Source organism: Cyprinodon tularosa, unplaced genomic scaffold (assembly GCF_016077235.1).
Source record: "Cyprinodon tularosa strain WSP-4 unplaced genomic scaffold, ASM1607723v1 ctg818, whole genome shotgun sequence".
Lineage (NCBI taxonomy): Eukaryota > Metazoa > Chordata > Actinopteri > Cyprinodontiformes > Cyprinodontidae > Cyprinodon > Cyprinodon tularosa.
The window spans coordinates 212,635-230,180 of NW_024039583.1; the positions used below are offsets into that span (position 1 = coordinate 212,635).

The 17,546-nt window shown below is 40.4% G+C and overlaps 1 protein-coding gene across 2 annotated transcripts in view; it reads right to left on the reverse strand.

Moving 5' to 3' along the window:
• tiprl (TIP41, TOR signaling pathway regulator-like (S. cerevisiae)) overlaps window positions 1-5,729 on the reverse strand; it is a 32,923-nt gene extending 27,194 nt beyond the window's left edge. For both annotated transcript variants that reach the window (XM_038272107.1, XM_038272106.1), the window contains exons 1-3: window positions 5,633-5,729; window positions 3,752-3,873; window positions 1,052-1,231 (exon numbers count right to left, since the gene is read on the reverse strand). In XM_038272107.1, the coding sequence (XP_038128035.1) occupies window positions 1,052-1,231; window positions 3,752-3,855 (284 nt within the window). In that variant the 5' untranslated portion in view covers window positions 3,856-3,873; window positions 5,633-5,729. The remainder of the gene's footprint in view (window positions 1-1,051; window positions 1,232-3,751; window positions 3,874-5,632) is intronic.
• Window positions 5,730-17,546: the final 11,817 nt, after the last annotated feature.

Genomic DNA, 17,546 nt, shown 5'->3' on the forward strand with positions numbered 1-17,546 from the left:
GGAACGATATAATTTGTTTTCAGCACCGTGCCTTGACTGATGTGCTTGCTTTGCTGGGTTCTGTGGCGGAATAAAACGACACATTTTACTCTAGCAGACACAGTGAGTGTATCTGTGTGTCATCTGTATTATCGACTCATCCCAATCCTGCCTAAATTTTATAATACAGGGGTTATAAGTTGTTTTGCCGTTTTATGGGTGTGATTTATGAGCATAGACTTCCAGCCTTAGGTCTACGTTTCTACCACTCACTTTGTATATATGAAAGTTCCTCATTGTAAAAAATAAGAGGCAGTAAAAGGAAAACTGAATGAGACAAGATCTGTGTGATCAGAGAATGACGGAGGAAGAGATGACCGCCTGTTTAATCTTCATTTATTAGCTTGTTTTTACTTGTAGCTCCACATGTTGTGGTGATTAGCCTTTTTACTATTTAACTTTTTTTTTTTTTACTATTTAAAGACAGGCACATTCCTGGATTTTACAATTGATTTTTGTTGTTTAAGTACTAATAAATATGTAAAAAATAGATAAAAGCATCACTTTGCTGTTTCCTAATTTACTTTTGATGATATGTATTTGTTTTTATCTACGAGCTGGAAATGTCCCCAGATTGGATTTCATAAATCTGGTCACCGTAATTTCTCTGCTTGACTGAATATATTTTATGATATCTGAAATAAATTTCTTCATAATCAAAATAATACAAATGATGAGCAGTTAAAATAGAAATACGGAATCTGAAATCCATTTCTAGACATCCAGGAGTAATTATTCTAGATGTGAAGAATGCCACCTTGTTTGAAATGGTCATTTTGACTAGGACACTCTGAGTTTACTGAACAAATCCTGCTCCAGACCAGGTCAGCTCTGGGGAGGATGTTACTATGGCAACAGAGACAGAGGTTGAGGAGACTGTCTTGGTGAAACGGACCCCAGGACACCTATAGCTAACGGAAACAGGTGGAGAAAACTTTGTATTTTTCTCCGGAGGTAAAAGTGAGAAGGAGAATTGGAGAAATGAGCGACCCTAAATGACCCGTTATCATACCTGCTCTCCTGCCATTCTTGAGCACAGGCTACCTTCACAGTGTCTTCCATATTGTTGACTCGCTTAAGAGCATCAATGGCATTGAATTCAATGCCGTAGCCGTCCATATGCTGGATCCGCAGGACGTTATCGCCAAACAACATCTCAGGAAGTGAAGGCATGTTCAGTTCATCTGATAACCTGGAAAAGGACAAGAATGAAAAGAGGTCAAGTTTCTCACCCATCATTAAAACCTGTTTGCTTTGTAAGGTAAGGCATTTTCAGGGAAGGCAAGATAAATATGATAAATATGCAGCCGACCACCAAGCTGGGAGAGAAAAAGTGTGATGGCAAAACTTTTGGATAAATTAGAGGAGAGCAAAGATAGAAATAAGAAGTGGATTGCATCTCCAAACTGCACTACTGCTGCTAGTTTAGCTGCAAGCATAGAAAACACAGAACGAACAGGTAGCGCTCTAAAGCACAGATGGGAACTTTCTTCCATTTATTCCCCAAATACCCAAAATAAAAATAACATCTGATTTCTTTATCATGTTTCTATAATTTCATGCATCCAACAGAAACCTAATACATGCAAACCGCGCTGTGAAGCGGCGAGCGGTGAATTCCACGCGGTGAGAGCGTTCACTGCTCCTCCCTCACCTCATGCTGCGTTTAAACTTAAAGCACCAAATATCGAAAAGCCCTTTTTTTTTTTTGCCATATGAGGCTTATAGAAGACTTAAATAAGACTCCTGGTCTACGCCCTGACCTTCTTCCAAGTTGCTCTCCATTGTTTACTTTCCTGACTTCTGTCACACTGACATCATCACCAGACACACAGCGGCGGGCGGGACAGAGACCATGCAGCTGCCAGCGATGGGTTAGACCAGCTTTATTTTCCAATGGGAGGGGAGCCAAATGCCGATTGTTAGCGGGTCGACACACATTTGAAAAACAACCTGTTATTTTCAGTGGGAAAGAGGCTTAATGCTGCGATCAGAGCACACGCAGCAGAGGCAGCAATAACGTACGTTCTGCCTCATTTTCAATGCTTGTACAAGTTTAGTTCTGACCCACGGCTGAAGAGTCTTTGCTGCTCTAGCTGCGCGGTCGAAAAGTGGTTCTGATGCGCGTTGGGCGGAGCTACCCGATCCTTTCTTTGCCTGCAACAATGGCGGCTATATTTGCTGTGATCAGTGGGTAAAAAGTGTTTTTAATATGTTTTTAAGTGAGAAAGTCCACCTGAAAACTTTGTCCTTGCAGTCAGTTCATCCAGTTTACCATCCTGCCTTCAAATATTATTTCTCTTTTGCTGCACCTTAAAGCACATCAACCATTGACTTTGCATGTAAACTAGCTGCTGCTGCTGCCTCTGCTGCTTGCGGTTTGAACGTAGCATAAGATTATTATTCACGCTGGCGGTAATGACACTTAAAATTAGTGTTGCTTCGGTGTGTAAGTTTGCCAAAACAATGTGGGACTCGGTAATTTTCTCTGGTCCCCTCCCTGATCTGTCCAGTGATGACATGTTCAGCCGCATGTCGTCATTCAACCGCTGGTTGTCTAGGTGGTGTCCTGAAAACAACGTGGGCTACATTAATAATTGGCAATCCTTTTGGGGAAAGCCTGGTCTGATTCGGAGAGACGGCATCCATCCCACTTTGGATGGTGCAGCTCTTCTTTCTAGGAATCTGGCCACATTTATTAGTCCTCCAAAACCCTGACCACCCAGGGTGCAGACCAGGAAGCAGAGTTGTAGTTAAACACACATCTCTGCAGCTTCTCTACTGCTCCCCCCTCCTCTTTACTCCATCAGGACAGTGTCTTGCCCACGACCAAAATCTAATATATTTGGAAAAATTCCCAAAGGAGTAAATCATGATAATCTAATTAACATGAAAATAACTCCAATAGGAGATTCTTCCAAAAGTCTGCTAGTTAATGATTTGATCTGTGATAATCACATTGATTTATGTTGCCTTCAAAGACTTGAATATGGGCGTGCAGGTGGTGCAGTTGTTAGCGCGCACCACCCATGTAAGGAGGCCTTGGTCCTCGACGCGGCCGACCCCGGTTGGACTCCAGCCTGTGGTCCTTTGCCGCATGTCTCTCCCCTCTCATTCCCTCTTTCCTGTCAACCTGCTGTCAGAAAACGAGCCACTAGTGCCGTGTAAAAAAAAAAAAGACTTAAATATTTTGTAGGAATTAAGGGAAGAGGACTCGGCTTCAGTTTGTTTGTGTTAATAAAATAAATCCCATAATGCTTTGTGAGGAGAGGTCTTGCAAAGCATTCTGGGATATATCTGCTCATCTAGATAATCTTGGATTATATCGGCCTGCATCTAATATCGCTGATATTGTCACAAGGATAGAAACTCTGCTTCTGTTTACATTTCTAGAACCCATAGGTTAGTATTATATCGGTGAGTTGTTATTGTTCCGTGTTTTAATAATATCACTTCATCAGGCTTTTTCCAACATTCGACTTTACAAAATAAGTAATAAAAGCAAAATGCTTTGGGTACAAATATCTTACCGGCTCAATATCGGATTGTCAAAGCTTTAATATCCCAAATTAAAACGTTTTATTGGGACAGCCCTAGTATGTGGTTCTATCTTCAATGGATCCATAATTAATCCCAATATCTTTAAATACCACATTAAATATGAAAGTAAAGACCTAAAAAAAAACTTTAGATTTTAGGGAAACATACTGACCGTTCAACGTCTTTAGACTTCATGATGTGGTTTTTGGCTGCGGTCACCTTCCATGATCCAAATGTGAAATCCTGCTTGCTGCTCCTGAAGCCGTGCAACATCATTGCTTAAAGGGACACCAACTGCAACACAGATAACCAGCAAAGGTTTGACTTTTTCTTAATGGTTTAGCAATTTTAAAACACAAAGACAGAATTAAGTCTTACAATTTTCCTGTAATAAGAAGACACTAAGATATAAAAACCGCACCCTTTTTTCTTTACTATGCTAGACTAAAGTAAATTGTTAAATCAGAGGGTGATTTTTCTGGTGACCTTTGCTGTATGAGATTCTGTAAAAGCTACCATGTTTCACTTATACACACAAATACATATATATATATTAAATAACCTTTTTTTAAATCAATTTTAAATCAAAGTATAACTCATTTTCTGTGTAAAAACTGACTGATTTCATCATTTACAATAAAAAAAGAATGGGAAAAAAAAAAAAAGAGAGAACAAAAAGAAAAAGGAGGCAGATGAGACAGAGGAGCAACAGTTATTCCACAGAAACTCAAACAGCTTTTCTGGATCAACATAGTTATTTTTAAACAGACCTGCATCTCTAAAGTTTGACATTATTGTTAAGTTGAATACTTTTTAGGGTCGGGTTAAGAGTGACGAGGCCATATTGGCTCACATGTGCAAATACAGACAGTATCTTTACACACAGGGGGGATTTACCATTATGCAATACTATGCATTTGCCTAGGACCCCAAGTTCCTGGGGCCCCCATAAAACTCTGTTTACATGTACAGTTAATACAACTACTTCTTATTTGTGCACATTATGTTTCTGATAATAATTTTATTTCAAAAAGCTCCTAGCGCCAAATCTAGTGACTTTTTTCTGCTACTGGAGACTTTGGCGCCAACATCTAAAAGCAGCGAACTCTGCTCTCCAGAGCAAGTAGATTGGTAACCCCGCCTCCTGCTCTCCTCTATCTTGTCTGCTGTCATGATTCATGCAGCTATTATTTCATCCAAATGAAAAATGGAGAACAGATAAGCAGATCATGGCTTGTCTACAGTGAAAAGAAGGACTGGGTTATTTACTTTGGCCTTTTTGGAAACACAGGAAGGAGCAATCAGCTAAGTGAGCTTAGTGCTTGGAAAAAATCTTTCATTCCTTTAGAGACAGCATGAAAAGTCAGCTGAGTACAAAACATAGAGAGGAAAACAAGAAGAAAAGGGACAAGAAGAGAGGGACACAACCTAGAACAGATAATGGATGTCTATTCTATTAACATTTCTCTATCTGGAGAATGGCTCTGTTCTATGTTTTGTCTTCTCCAGTCAGAGGGCCCCCTGCCTGTCTTTGCCTAGGGCCCCACATTTCCTAAATCAGCTCCTGGTTACACAGACAATAATGTGTTTTTTTAATCTTGCAATAAAGATGGAACTGATGTCACTTTCCTGGTTTGTAAACAATAAATAATAGTAGCCTTTAATATAAAAGGTCATCTGTTGAATTATGGGAATATTATGGACGTCGTTAAAGGAAAACATTTGATTTAAAAAAAAAGGTTTTAAGGAATAAAATGAACAACAGATCATATAAATATTTAACCAGAATAAGAACAGGCGGCTTTAAAAGAAAAAACAAACAGTCCGGTTTGAACTAACCTTACATCCAAACAGAATAAATCTAGTTTAACGCTGTAATTAAAATGTGCCTGAATGAAGCTCGCGGGTAAACAGCTTATTAACCGAGCAGGAGAAAAAGCATCAGGAAACAGTTCCGGTTTAAAACACCACCACAACCGCCAGTCAGCATCACACTGTCACTTCATTACATCAAATGAATAAATAAAATAAAAAGCCTAAATGAGGAAATTACCAAATGTCTTTGATAACGAGACTTTGATCTTCCAAGCTCCGGCTGTTTTTATTGTCTTCTTCTTCTTCTATTCGGTTCTCTTCTTCTTCTTCTTGAAACTAATTGAGGGTTTGGCAAATACCTTAGGTGAGCATTACCGCCACCAACTGGTAAGGAGTGTGGACCGCATGCATAAAAAAAAAAGAAAAGAAAAGAAAAAAAAAAACAATATCCATCCCTCTCTGGAACACTTTTCAAGGGTCTGACTAAGCTGAATAATCTCTTTTATGGACTCTCCCCTCGGTTGCCCCCTAATGTTTGTATGTATTCTCGTGTATATGATTATATATACATTTGATGTGTGTGTGTGTGCAATATATGTCATGTAAACTGTAGTGATTTAGGTTTCAATCTGTGCATTTGGGTTCTGTTTGTTTCTTTGTTTATCTGTATGTTCTAAACTTTTAAAAACTTAAAAAAAAAAAAGAATGTCTCTGTTGTTAAAGCACTCTTCTGTGTAGGTTGACTAATCCTTGTCTTCCCTGTGAAAAATAAAATAAATCAATTACATCCTCTGAAAAAAAAAACAAAAAAAACAACAAAAAAAACAATAACTTATTATCCAACTTTCTGTTTCAAAAACTCAAATATCGGCTGATATCCTCTGCTTCCCGAATCATTTTGCAGTAAAACAACAATATCAAATATTATTTTTATATGACAAAGTTTACCAAATAACTTTTTTCTCTGAATCAAATATTTCCTACAACTCTTAAATAACATGTTCCACTGTCTCATCTTCCCCACAGAAACATTTCCCTGCCTGTTTCCCTATCAGAAATAATCATCTCTTCAATCCAGTTGTCTGATTCTAAGTGGTGAAATAATTATCTCTACTGTTTCTTTCTGTTCTCATTTGTCCAATTCTCATTTGGATCTTATAAAACCACCTTCTTCATCCCATAACTTTTGGCACCTCTCTTTTGTTTTTTGTTTAATTATACGCTTTATTTCTGTTATACTAAAACTAACATTAATACCTATCCTTAACTTACTGGTTCTCTCCTTAGGCATCCTGTCTGCCATTTCATTCTCCTTAATCTCATTATGTGCCATAGAAAATGTACTACTAGCTCCATCATATTTATTCTGTTAAGTGTTTGTTATAAATCTAAATTTAGTTTAAGTTAAGATCCATTAATCATTATTAAAATACTATATTTACCAGAAAGTAAAAGGTTCTCATGTGTAAGGATGTACAATACTCCCACTTCTACAAAATTTCTTTCTTTGATTATTTTTTATGGATATTTCATATCGGTATCAATTATATTTTTGAAATAAATTGTTGAACCTAATGAAGAGGACCCTGTTTATTTGTGTTTGCCATCAAGGGGATTGGAGAGGGGATTCATGTTGCCTTACAGAAACTTGGCTGCAGAAAGAGGATTATGTGAGCATAAATGAGGCAACTCTTTCTACTTATTTAAGGAGGTCTTTGAAGTTCTCTGCCCACCGACATACGACGTCCTGAGTCGAGGTCAGCAGCACACCAACCCCCACTATAAATATTGTTGGTGCTGCAGTGCTTCTCCCTCCTGAGATGCTGGATTGTGGACTAGTATTGCTTCAATACCGTACGGAGGTCTTTCTCCATGGCCTCTCCGAACTCTTCCCATGCCCAAGTTCTTGCCTCTGTGACCAGCTGAGCCACCTGCTGCTTTGACTGCTGCTACATATCAGCTGCTTCTGGAATCCAACAGGTCAATAAAGCCAGATAGGACTCCTTCTCAGCTTGACAGCTTCCCTGTCCACCAACGTGTTCGAGGGTTGCCGCAACGACATGCACTAACAACCTTGCTGAGGGCTAATTAATTAAACTACCTATACTTACCTATATGAACATGATGGCATTCACCTAAAATTACATAAAAAAACATATTTTTTTTCCTTTTAGATATTGTCATTTAGAAATCTCTTCAAATGCTCTATATGATTAATATGATGAATGCTCTATTAATGATTAAAAATGAAGGACAACAGAATAAAATAACATTTCAAACTTAGCCCACTGATTAGTTGTTCTTTTTACACAAGATGCTGAGGCCACCTCATCTGGTTCTGGATGGACTCTTGGTGACCCCTGATCTAGAGACTATTATTAACAGGAGATTAAATGCGGCTCCAGACTAGCTTTAGATGTGGTGATGTCATCAGTATGCTTTTGTTCCAATTAACCCAGATTTATTCTGCATGCTCCCGTTCTCCCATAGTTCGTACGTATTTGGAGAGAACATGAGTCCATGATTGCGTTATTTGAATTGAGAAACGGCATTAGCCTTGTTGTTAGCCACTATTGTTGTTATTTCTTCAGCTTGTCGTTATTTTCAACGGGCTGTCTTTTTAATTTTGGGTTGGTTCTTCTATATTTTTAGTGAGTCAGGATTCCAACAGAAATGTTGGAAAATCTGTTTTCTGAATTTCCAGCAGTTTCCATGTTTTGATTTTCTGCGTCTGCTAGTTTGTCTGATCTAAAAGAACTGAAATGAATGAAGGTATCTGACTCTGGATTAGGGTTGCCAACCGTCCCTTGGAAAATGGAATCGTTCCATATTTAGAAATAGAAGTACCTGTCCCGTATTTAGTGGAAAAGGTACTTTTTCCCGTATTACTATGAGAGTAAAAAATAATCAGTAAAAAGCTGATGGAAAATGAAGAACAAGGGCACATTACAAAATACACAGTAAATTTATTCCCGGGCCCTGTCCTGCGTTGTGACCAATGAGCTGACATCATACATGTAACGATCCAGAATCCCCTCATCCCATTGGTTGAGTGTTCTCACGGAGAAGATAGTGGGAGACAACAGAGCAGTATGGGGGACGAACTGAGTAATTTAAATGCTAACGCTGCTTAAAGGGCAGATTAGACTTCTGGAACGGCACACATCAAATGTCGCTTGGGTCTGGTCGCAAACCACTTTTGCTGGTATGTTTCTGCACCGTCGGTCTGGAATATCTAGGGACGCACAGCAGTTCAAAAGTGCAAGGGGCAGCTTATTCGAGAACTCGCAAGTCCATCCGCCGATGGGATTGTGGTCTCTTACGAGACCATGGCATTTTAAAATAATTTGTCTGAGGCATTGTACAAGTGGTTGTACTTTCAAAACTCCTCGATTAACCTTTTGTTGTAGTTGTCCATCGTAGTTGCTCCTCGGTTTTTAAAAATGGGGGGCCTTGGCACCGAATCGAGAAGGACGACCACACAGACAGCTGAAAAGGCCTACTAAGGACTAATCACAGCTGCTTTTTGTCTGCACACTTCCGTTTGAGGTCTGCGCGGGTTTTGCGACCACCCGACGCGTAGTCAGGATTTTTTCAGAGACAAATCTGACAGTTGCAGAGGCTTTGCGTCAGAAGCATAAATTGGCCTTTAACCCCACACTGCTCCCTGGGCGCCGCACAATGGCAGCCCACCGCTCCCCAAGGGGATGGGTTAAAGCAGAGTTACTCAGCTTTACTCTGCAGCACTCAAGGACAAACAACTCCTTACTGCTGTAAGAGCTCAGAGGAAATACATGTGAAAAAAGTAGGCATTCACCACAATATGTGGCATTAAGCTAATGATATTTTTTTTCCTGTTTTACAACTGTAGCCTACAGTCATTGCATTAAATGCACACATATGTTTACAAGTTTGCTGTTGCACCAAAAATATGAACTATTTATTTATTTTTTTATATTTATTTCTACAGTTTGAAGTTAAGCAGGACAGGCTTAAGGCACTTATTTTATTCAGCAAAGTTTTTATTTTGTATTCAAGTGAATTGCTGGATAATTTGTTTTCCATGTGTTAATGTCACTCACAAATATGCATCTAATTCAATGCAGATTTGAGTCAAATAATAAAACTAAAAAAACAATTTCACACACAAAGGGGGGCTAAAAAAAAAAATAAAAAATCACCATGCCAGGAGGGGTGAAGGTAGTCAGGTCAGCTGGCACGCACATGAGATGTCCCTTTTTTGTTTCACGGAGTTCACAACCCTACTTTGGATTAAGAGTGGAGTCTCTGCCATTCACTGTGTTTTTTATCGTTCTCCTTTATCACTTAAAAATCCAGACAGCTTGGTAAAAAAAAAAGGTCTTTATTACATCCAAATTAGACAGTCCTGAAAGCTAAGTGGGAGTGATCACATTTTCCAGAGTGCTGCAGCTCTCTGCAAACAGTGTGTCCATGGAGGTGCCAGATATGCCCAGCAGATGGAGCCAGAGAGCGCTCAACAGGGCTGACTCATTTTCACAAAGACATTTATCATCTGTATTCCCAATGTAAATATTATCTGCAGTATTGATTCAGATGATGATCCCAGTTTTTTTATTTATTTATTTTTTTTTAGCATTTTAACACTCTAGAATAAGACAAACCTTTTTTTTTTATTTGGAGACTAAAGGCATAAAAAGAAATAAAACCGTTTATATTTGTAAGATGTTAAAGATGAACCTGGCATTGCTTTCCTTTCACTGATGCAATGTTGAATCTTAAATGAAACTGAATCATCACAGTATCATTCTTCAGTCTGCTCTCATTGACTTTCCGTGACTTTTTCAAGTGTACATCTAGATAAGTTTTGCCTTTCAGATTCATTAACAGACAAACCCCTGGTGGCTTACCTACGGACAGCTCTGTCTTTGTCATCGCTGTCTCCTATATTCCCCCTTGGCTGATGGGGTGATGGCTGCCACCTCTTCTTCTCTGTGGAGCATTAAAACAACTCCAACTTACCACAGAAGCTGGCTTTCTGCACTATTAGGATTGTAATACACCTAGTGGTGCAACCTGGACACATCTTCAGTGACTCTCCCGAGATCACTGGGTGTTTCGGGTCTTAGTCATACACCCTCACTCGGGCGACCCAGCCGGGGGTGATCAGTTCCCCGACTTGTGTCCAGGTAGCGCACTACGCCACGCCTCCCCCCTCCTCAACCAGAGCCACCGTGAAGCCTTTTCAGCTGCTTCCAAGATGTTCTTGGTTGCTCTTCGTCTCTGCAGACCGCAAATCCCTAGGAGTCCAAGGACACGGTGTAGAGATCTGCCTGCGAAGCCCCTGCAGCCCACTTCAATAGGCTCACAGCGGGCCTTCCAGCCATTCCTCCGGCACTCAGCCACAAGTTCTGTGTATTTAGCCCTCTTCCTCTCCTGGGCTTCCTCTATTCTGTCCTCCCAAGGAACAGTTAGTTCAAGCAGCACAACCTGCCTGGTGGAAGTTGATGACAGCACCATGTCCGGGCGGAGTGTCGTGGCTGCGATGTAATCCGGGAATCTCAACTGCCTCCCCCAGATCGACCAAGAGCTGCCAGCCAGTGCCACTATGAGTATTGCTCATATGAATGTTGCAGTTTGGATCCTCTTTATTCACTTTAAATGAATCATCCCGTCTCTCTGCTGTGTTTACAAACAAAACATTTGAGACATCCGTGTATTTCCACTGCTTTGCAGTCTGTTATGTAAATTATTATCAGAACCAGATCATCCAAGCTGTGACACATCCATAGTTCAACATGACGACAAAGACATGACAATGGCTGACATCGAGAGAACAGTGATATGTTTCCCTCAGAACCCACTCCAGCTAAAATTACTCCATCCATGAAATAGAGGTATCCATGGTTACTTCAGGAGCCATGTTAAAGGTTGCCTCAGTGTATCTCTATTCTCCACCACTTTCCACATCTTTTCTCATTAATCATTCGAAAGAAATCGCAGAGCCACCTGAAGGTTTCCGACAGCTACAATTTGGCTTTTGCAAATGAGATCTGCGGAGAATAATCTCAGCGATGTTGATGAAGATAGACTGGCTATTAGAGAGCTCTGAATTATGAATGCAAAGGACATTTCATCTGCAGCTACCTGGCTCACCGTGAGAGCTGCTACATAGGGCTGCAGGGGGAAAATATTGTATAGGAGCATCACCAACACGACATATTTGCAATCTTCAGAACAACCTGTTACCTTGACAACGCAATTTTATCATTCAAGCCCACTGCTACCTTCTCTCACAGCAGGAATCAGAGGTGCTTTAAATGTATACTGCTGCAGGGTTTCCGCATTTCAAGGGAGAACACAGATGCCCGATGGGTTGGGAAAAATTCTGGGAAGATGATTATACACCATTGCAGCCATTATTATTTTCTTATTTTTTATAATTTCCCTGGTGTTTTTCTAATGTAAATAAAAAAAATACAGAATAAGATGTGGTTTATCCTATAGAGAGATGCTGGAACATCATGAGTAGTGAAAACATTTTAAACAGAAGGAGAAATTAAAGATGGGTTCATCCTTCTATCCAATCATCCATTATATTACATACTGTGTTGTATAAAATACTTTTTTCTCATCAAATACAAATTGAATTGACCAACAGAAAATAGCGGGTTAACGCGTGTTTTTCAAACAAGGGTCGACCCGATAACAATCAACATTTGGCTCCCTTCCCACTGGCATAAAAAGCTGGCCTAACCCCTCACTACTAGCTGCATGGCCTCTGTCCCCCCACCGCTGTGAGTCTGGTGACATCATCACGCTGGGTTAGCATTGATGATGTAATCAGTGCGACAAAAATCGGGAAAATAAACAATGGAGAGCAATATGGAAGGAAGGCAGGACGTAGTCAGTGTGCTTTATTGTTTCTCTCTATTATCTGTCTGAATTCCTCTCACCAGAGCTGCTCCATGTTTATCGAATGTAAGCAGAGTCGATTCTGCTTGTTAGATCAGTAGCAACTGGCACGGTGTGTTGACGTCCGTACGCTGCATTCAATGGTATCACGTAATTAAGCAGGTCGACCCAGCTCTGGTGTTCCCACAGCATGCCCGTCAGAGCCGAGGTGGTTTTAGCGTGGGTTGCTTTGAGTTGTTTAACACAGGTTTTTTTGTCCAGTGGGAAAGGGTATGTTTGGATCATGTTCTCATTAATCCCCCGCTCCCATCAGGCCTGCATCCTGAGCCCCTCGTTGCTCACTTTGAAGACACATGACAGCGTCCGCAGGTTCATCTCCAATTACACTGTGAAGTTTTCTAATGACACAATGGCGGGCCTCATCAGAGACAACAAGCACCTGGACAACAGAGAGGAGGTGAAGCAGCAGGTGGGCCAGTGCAGAGACAACAGCCTGATCCTGAATGGGAATAAAATAAAGGAGATTATTGACGACTTCACCCGATGCAAGCGAATGTCTACTGACTCTACCTGCTCATTCAGGGGGAGAGAATCCTGCAAACTCAGTGCCTGGAACCAATCAGCTGGTTTTTCCGAGATGGAAAGATTTAACCTGCTGCACTGTGGTGCAGGGGGTTGCACTCTTGCCCTCCAACAAGAAGGTTCCGGGTTTGATTCCTGGCCCGAGGTCTTTCTGCACATTCTCCCCGTGTTCTCACCATTGACTCCGGCAGTCGGCCCTCATGAGGTGTTCTTGGGTAAATCCTGCTGATGAAGCAGAGCTATAAGCCGATTTACCAGAACCTGGCGCACTGCGCATGTGCAAACATGGGAGTTCTTCTTCATCTTCTTCCAGGTTGATGAGTGTGACCCGCGCCATCTCTAGGCGCTGAGACAGACGTGGTTTTTGGATGTGCATTGTGAGCAGGTAGATCGCATCAGAGCGTCGGGCTGTACAGCGTATAAACAATCATTGTTAGCTGTGAACTTTTAAATCCTGTGGTTTCATCATACAGTTTGAGCTATAGCTGAGTACGATTGAAAATATCATACAGTCTGTGCCCAGCTTTAGGTGTGCGTGGTTGTGTGTCTTTTTGTTGCCCTGCGACAGACCGGCAACCTGTCCAGGGTGTACCCGCCTGCCGCTCATAGACTGCCGGATCCTGACAAGGACCAAGCGGGAGAAAATGGATGGATGGTAACTTTGAAACAGTCTGACTTGATGATCTGGCTGAATTGTCACTCTAAAGTGCCTTAAGATGACATGTGTTGCAAATTGATGCTACATAAATAATCTCAATTGAATTGATATTATAAATATATAAACCAGAATACTTGTAGAAACAGCTGGTTCTACAAAGTATGACTCAGGGTACCTGAGGCATAAACATAGCGTAGCTCTTAATTTGCTTCCACTATAATTAACCACTTATGGTCTGCCATGTAAAATCCTAATAAAAGGTTTGAACTTGTCAAATTAAAGACAGGGGGGTTGGAGAAGCAATTTCGAATATTTCTGCAGGACCCTTTAATTCCCCACATAGGAAGCACCTCAGGTCACCTATATATCCAGTGACTTACTTAAACAGTGATAGGAAAATCCCAGCTTACATGTGCAATTTAATTAGGCATTCTGATAGTTGTTAGGAGAGCCACCAGGCACAGACGGTGTTCCTGTGGTAAGCCCATGTGATGCTGTGTCTATGTTACAGAAATATACAAGCGAACAAAAGGGACCTGAAAGGATAGACTGCTTTAAATGTTTCTACATTTAGCACGTGATGGCTGCATTTACAGCCACAAAGATGTAGTAACAAACACCATTTATATCCTTTTGTTTTTTCATACAAGGTTTCATTTATAGAACATCTCCTTATTTAGAATTTATTCATCACTACTACAATTTATTCCAAATGTACTGCTCATTCTTTATTTGATCCAGTTATTGTTATGATTGTGGGTGGGCAGCACTGCTGCCTGAAGGTTTCAGGTTTGATTCCTGGCCAGGGTCTTTCTGCATGGAGTTTGCATGTTCTCCCTGTGCATGTGAGGATTCTCTCCGGGTACTCTGACTTCTTCCCACAATCCAAAAACATGACTGTTAGGTTAATTTGCTTCTGTTTAAATTCTCCTTAGGTTTGAGTGTGTGTGTAAATAGTTGTGTGTCTCTGTGTTGCTCTGCGATGGACTGGAGACCTGTCCAGGGTGGATCCCACCTCTCACCTGTAGACAACTGGAGATAGGCACCAGCACCCCTCGCTTGGGATAAGCATGACAGAAAATGGATTGATGGATGGATGACCGTGACTGGCTGGATGTTCTCTCTTCATCCTCTGACATGGTAAATGGTAAATGGTATGTACTTATATAGCGCTTATATAGCTGGTCTGCCTGGCTGTGTTTCCTGGATGGGGCCGCCTTTTACAGTAACCTTTTCTATGTCTGCTTGTGTCTCCTTGAACCCCAGTGGGCCTCAGCAGATGGCTGCTCACACTGAGCCTGGTTCTGCTGGAGGTTTCTTCCTGTTCAAAGGGAGTTTTTCCTCTCCACTGTCGCTACAAGCATGCTTAGTGTGAGGGATTGCTGAAGAGTCAATTAATCGATGCAATCAGCTGGTTTTCCTTAGTTAGAAAACTTTGGATCAATTTGACTGGATGATCTGGTTGTTAAGTGGTGTAAAGTGCCTTGAGATGACATGTTGTGAATTGGCGCTATAGAAATAAACTGAATTGAATTAAATTGGATTATATGATTTTGTTTAATTTATATTCTTTTTGAGTTTTGCTGTTGCTCCAGTCCCTTGGCTGAGGGACCAGCATGTAGCCAAGGGGCTGAGTTGATTTGGACCGTACCACATCAGTGCAATGGGGGAAATTCGGTTTTTGCTTTACTTTAGTTTTTTGTATGTTTTTTTTTTCTCCATGTGTTTCTTTTGTGGACCTATCAGCCACTATTTAAGTTTCCCTACATCTCATTAAGGGAGGTCAGTTTGTTTGAGTTAGTCTTGCTCTGTCACAGATATTTTGAGTAGTTTTTGTTCTTTTGACCTCTTTTCTGGATCCATTATTGTACTGGTTATATTTGATATTTTTTGGTTTAAATAAAATAAGCCTTTTTGGACATACACCTGTGTCTGACTGTCCTTACTGCTCTGTCCGAATAACTTCAATTCAATCTGGAAAACTCACACAGAAAGAAAAGACAATTAGAAGAATTTTATTGATAGAATTACTTTAGTCTTTGGCACACAATTGATGTCAATTTTTGCTTTGATATGAATGAACAGGAGTAAAGAACAGAGATGTCTCCCCCCAAGGCCTGAAACTAGTGGTGGAGTGGAGATGGATGAAGATGGTCAGTCCATAGAGTGTTATATGGAGAGATCCAGAGGACTGTGTGAGCTGATACTAGTGCTTCACTAGGGGACCTGGAAGATGGAAGTTCAGCTTGGATAACACAGGTTGCATAAACCTGCTAAAGAAGAGCTAGCATGAAGCGACAGTGGAGAGGAAAAACCTCTGGCAGAACCAGGTTCAACATGATGGCCTTCTGCCGGACCGGTAGAGATGAGACAGGAAATCCAGTAAGAGTCCGAGAGGAATGACACTCTGATGAAACTTTAGCTACGATGGTGGAGGAGGGGATGGAGGTGGGTTGAATCAGGGTCATCTGAATCAAAGTCAGACATAGTGAAATCACTGCCTGTGGTTTGGGTAGCAAACTGAGATGTAGATTTGGATGAAGATGAAGTCTGGATGCTGATTAGCTTCCATGAAGGTGTGGTTGAAAGCTGAATGGCCTGTGTCAGAGGCGAGTAAGAGTGAGTTAACAGTTTCTTCAATTGAACTTCTGCCTGGGCTCCATAACGTAGGTAATACTAGAAACATCATCAGGACTGATTAACAGAAGGCATGTTTTTTTAAGGAAGGGTTACAATCAAACCAGGTTTCATTCCAAACATTTCCTTAAAGCCAGAATCCCTAATTTCTTTTCAATATTCTCGTCATTTTAAAACATCAAGACCATTGTCTCTGCAAAGATTCACCTTTTTTTAAATGTGTGATATACTCCTCATTGCAGCGAAGAAGATTAGGAACACATTTTACCATGAAGAAGGTCAAACAGTGTAGGAGGAAGAGCTGGGTGCAGGATGGCTCATGGCTGTCAATATGTAAGAGTCGTGAAGCCAAACTTGAACTGCACCTTCTAACGCACACCAAGAATATGCCCTGTGAGATTTAAACCTAAACTATCCAGAAATTATCAGACTCACACTAAAAAATTGATCTAGAAATAAGTAAAGATTTCTTAAATTAAGTGTATCTACCCTTAATTTGAGTAGAAAAAATGAGAGAGTTTGCCAATGGAATGAGTGGTTTCCCTCTTAAAATAAGATAATTAGAGAATATGCATTTGAAATTAAACAATGCAATTGTGTTTTCTTCTTTTAAATGTAAATTGTCCTGTTCCACTGGCAAAATGTCTCTTTTACCTCCAAGAACAAATGCACTTATTAAAAAAAAAAAAAAAAAAAAAGACTTATCTAGATATGGATTTTTTCCAGTGCACAGTTAAAATTTTGGTTACCAGAGAAATGACAGAAGCTTACTTGGGAGGAAATATTTTAGCCATTCAAGCTGTAGAGAACAGACATATTTCTAAAGGTTATATTATAAAGGCTGTGAAAGTGTTTAAGAAAATAGCCGAAGAACTGGTTGAATCCTGACGGCATGCTTGGATCTGAAAGTAAGATGTGGGAAGTTGAGTTTGTAATTTTTGAGTGGAGCTAATGCTACATTCACAATGCAGGCATTCATGTTCAATTCCAATTTTTTTAGTGAAAACCGATTCGGTTGTTCACATTTCCAAATATATGCGACTTTTATGTGATCTCATGTTTGAACTGCATACATACAATGTTTCCCACATGAGCAGTAGAGGACGTGATGATGTAACAAGAGAGCGTGCTCTGTGTCTACAGAAGTAAATATGGCAGAGATGGCAAAAGTACTCACTTTCCGTAATGAGTAAAAGTACAGATACTTGTGTTAAAAAATACTCTGGTAAAAGTGGAAGTACTGATTAAACTTCTTTACTCAAGTAAAAGTAACAAAGTACAGGCTTGTAAATTTACTTAAAGTATAAAAGTAAAAGTAGAAACCACTTTTTTCATGCCGTTGCCTACATTTTAAATGGATGTCTGCCAATAGGACTAGATC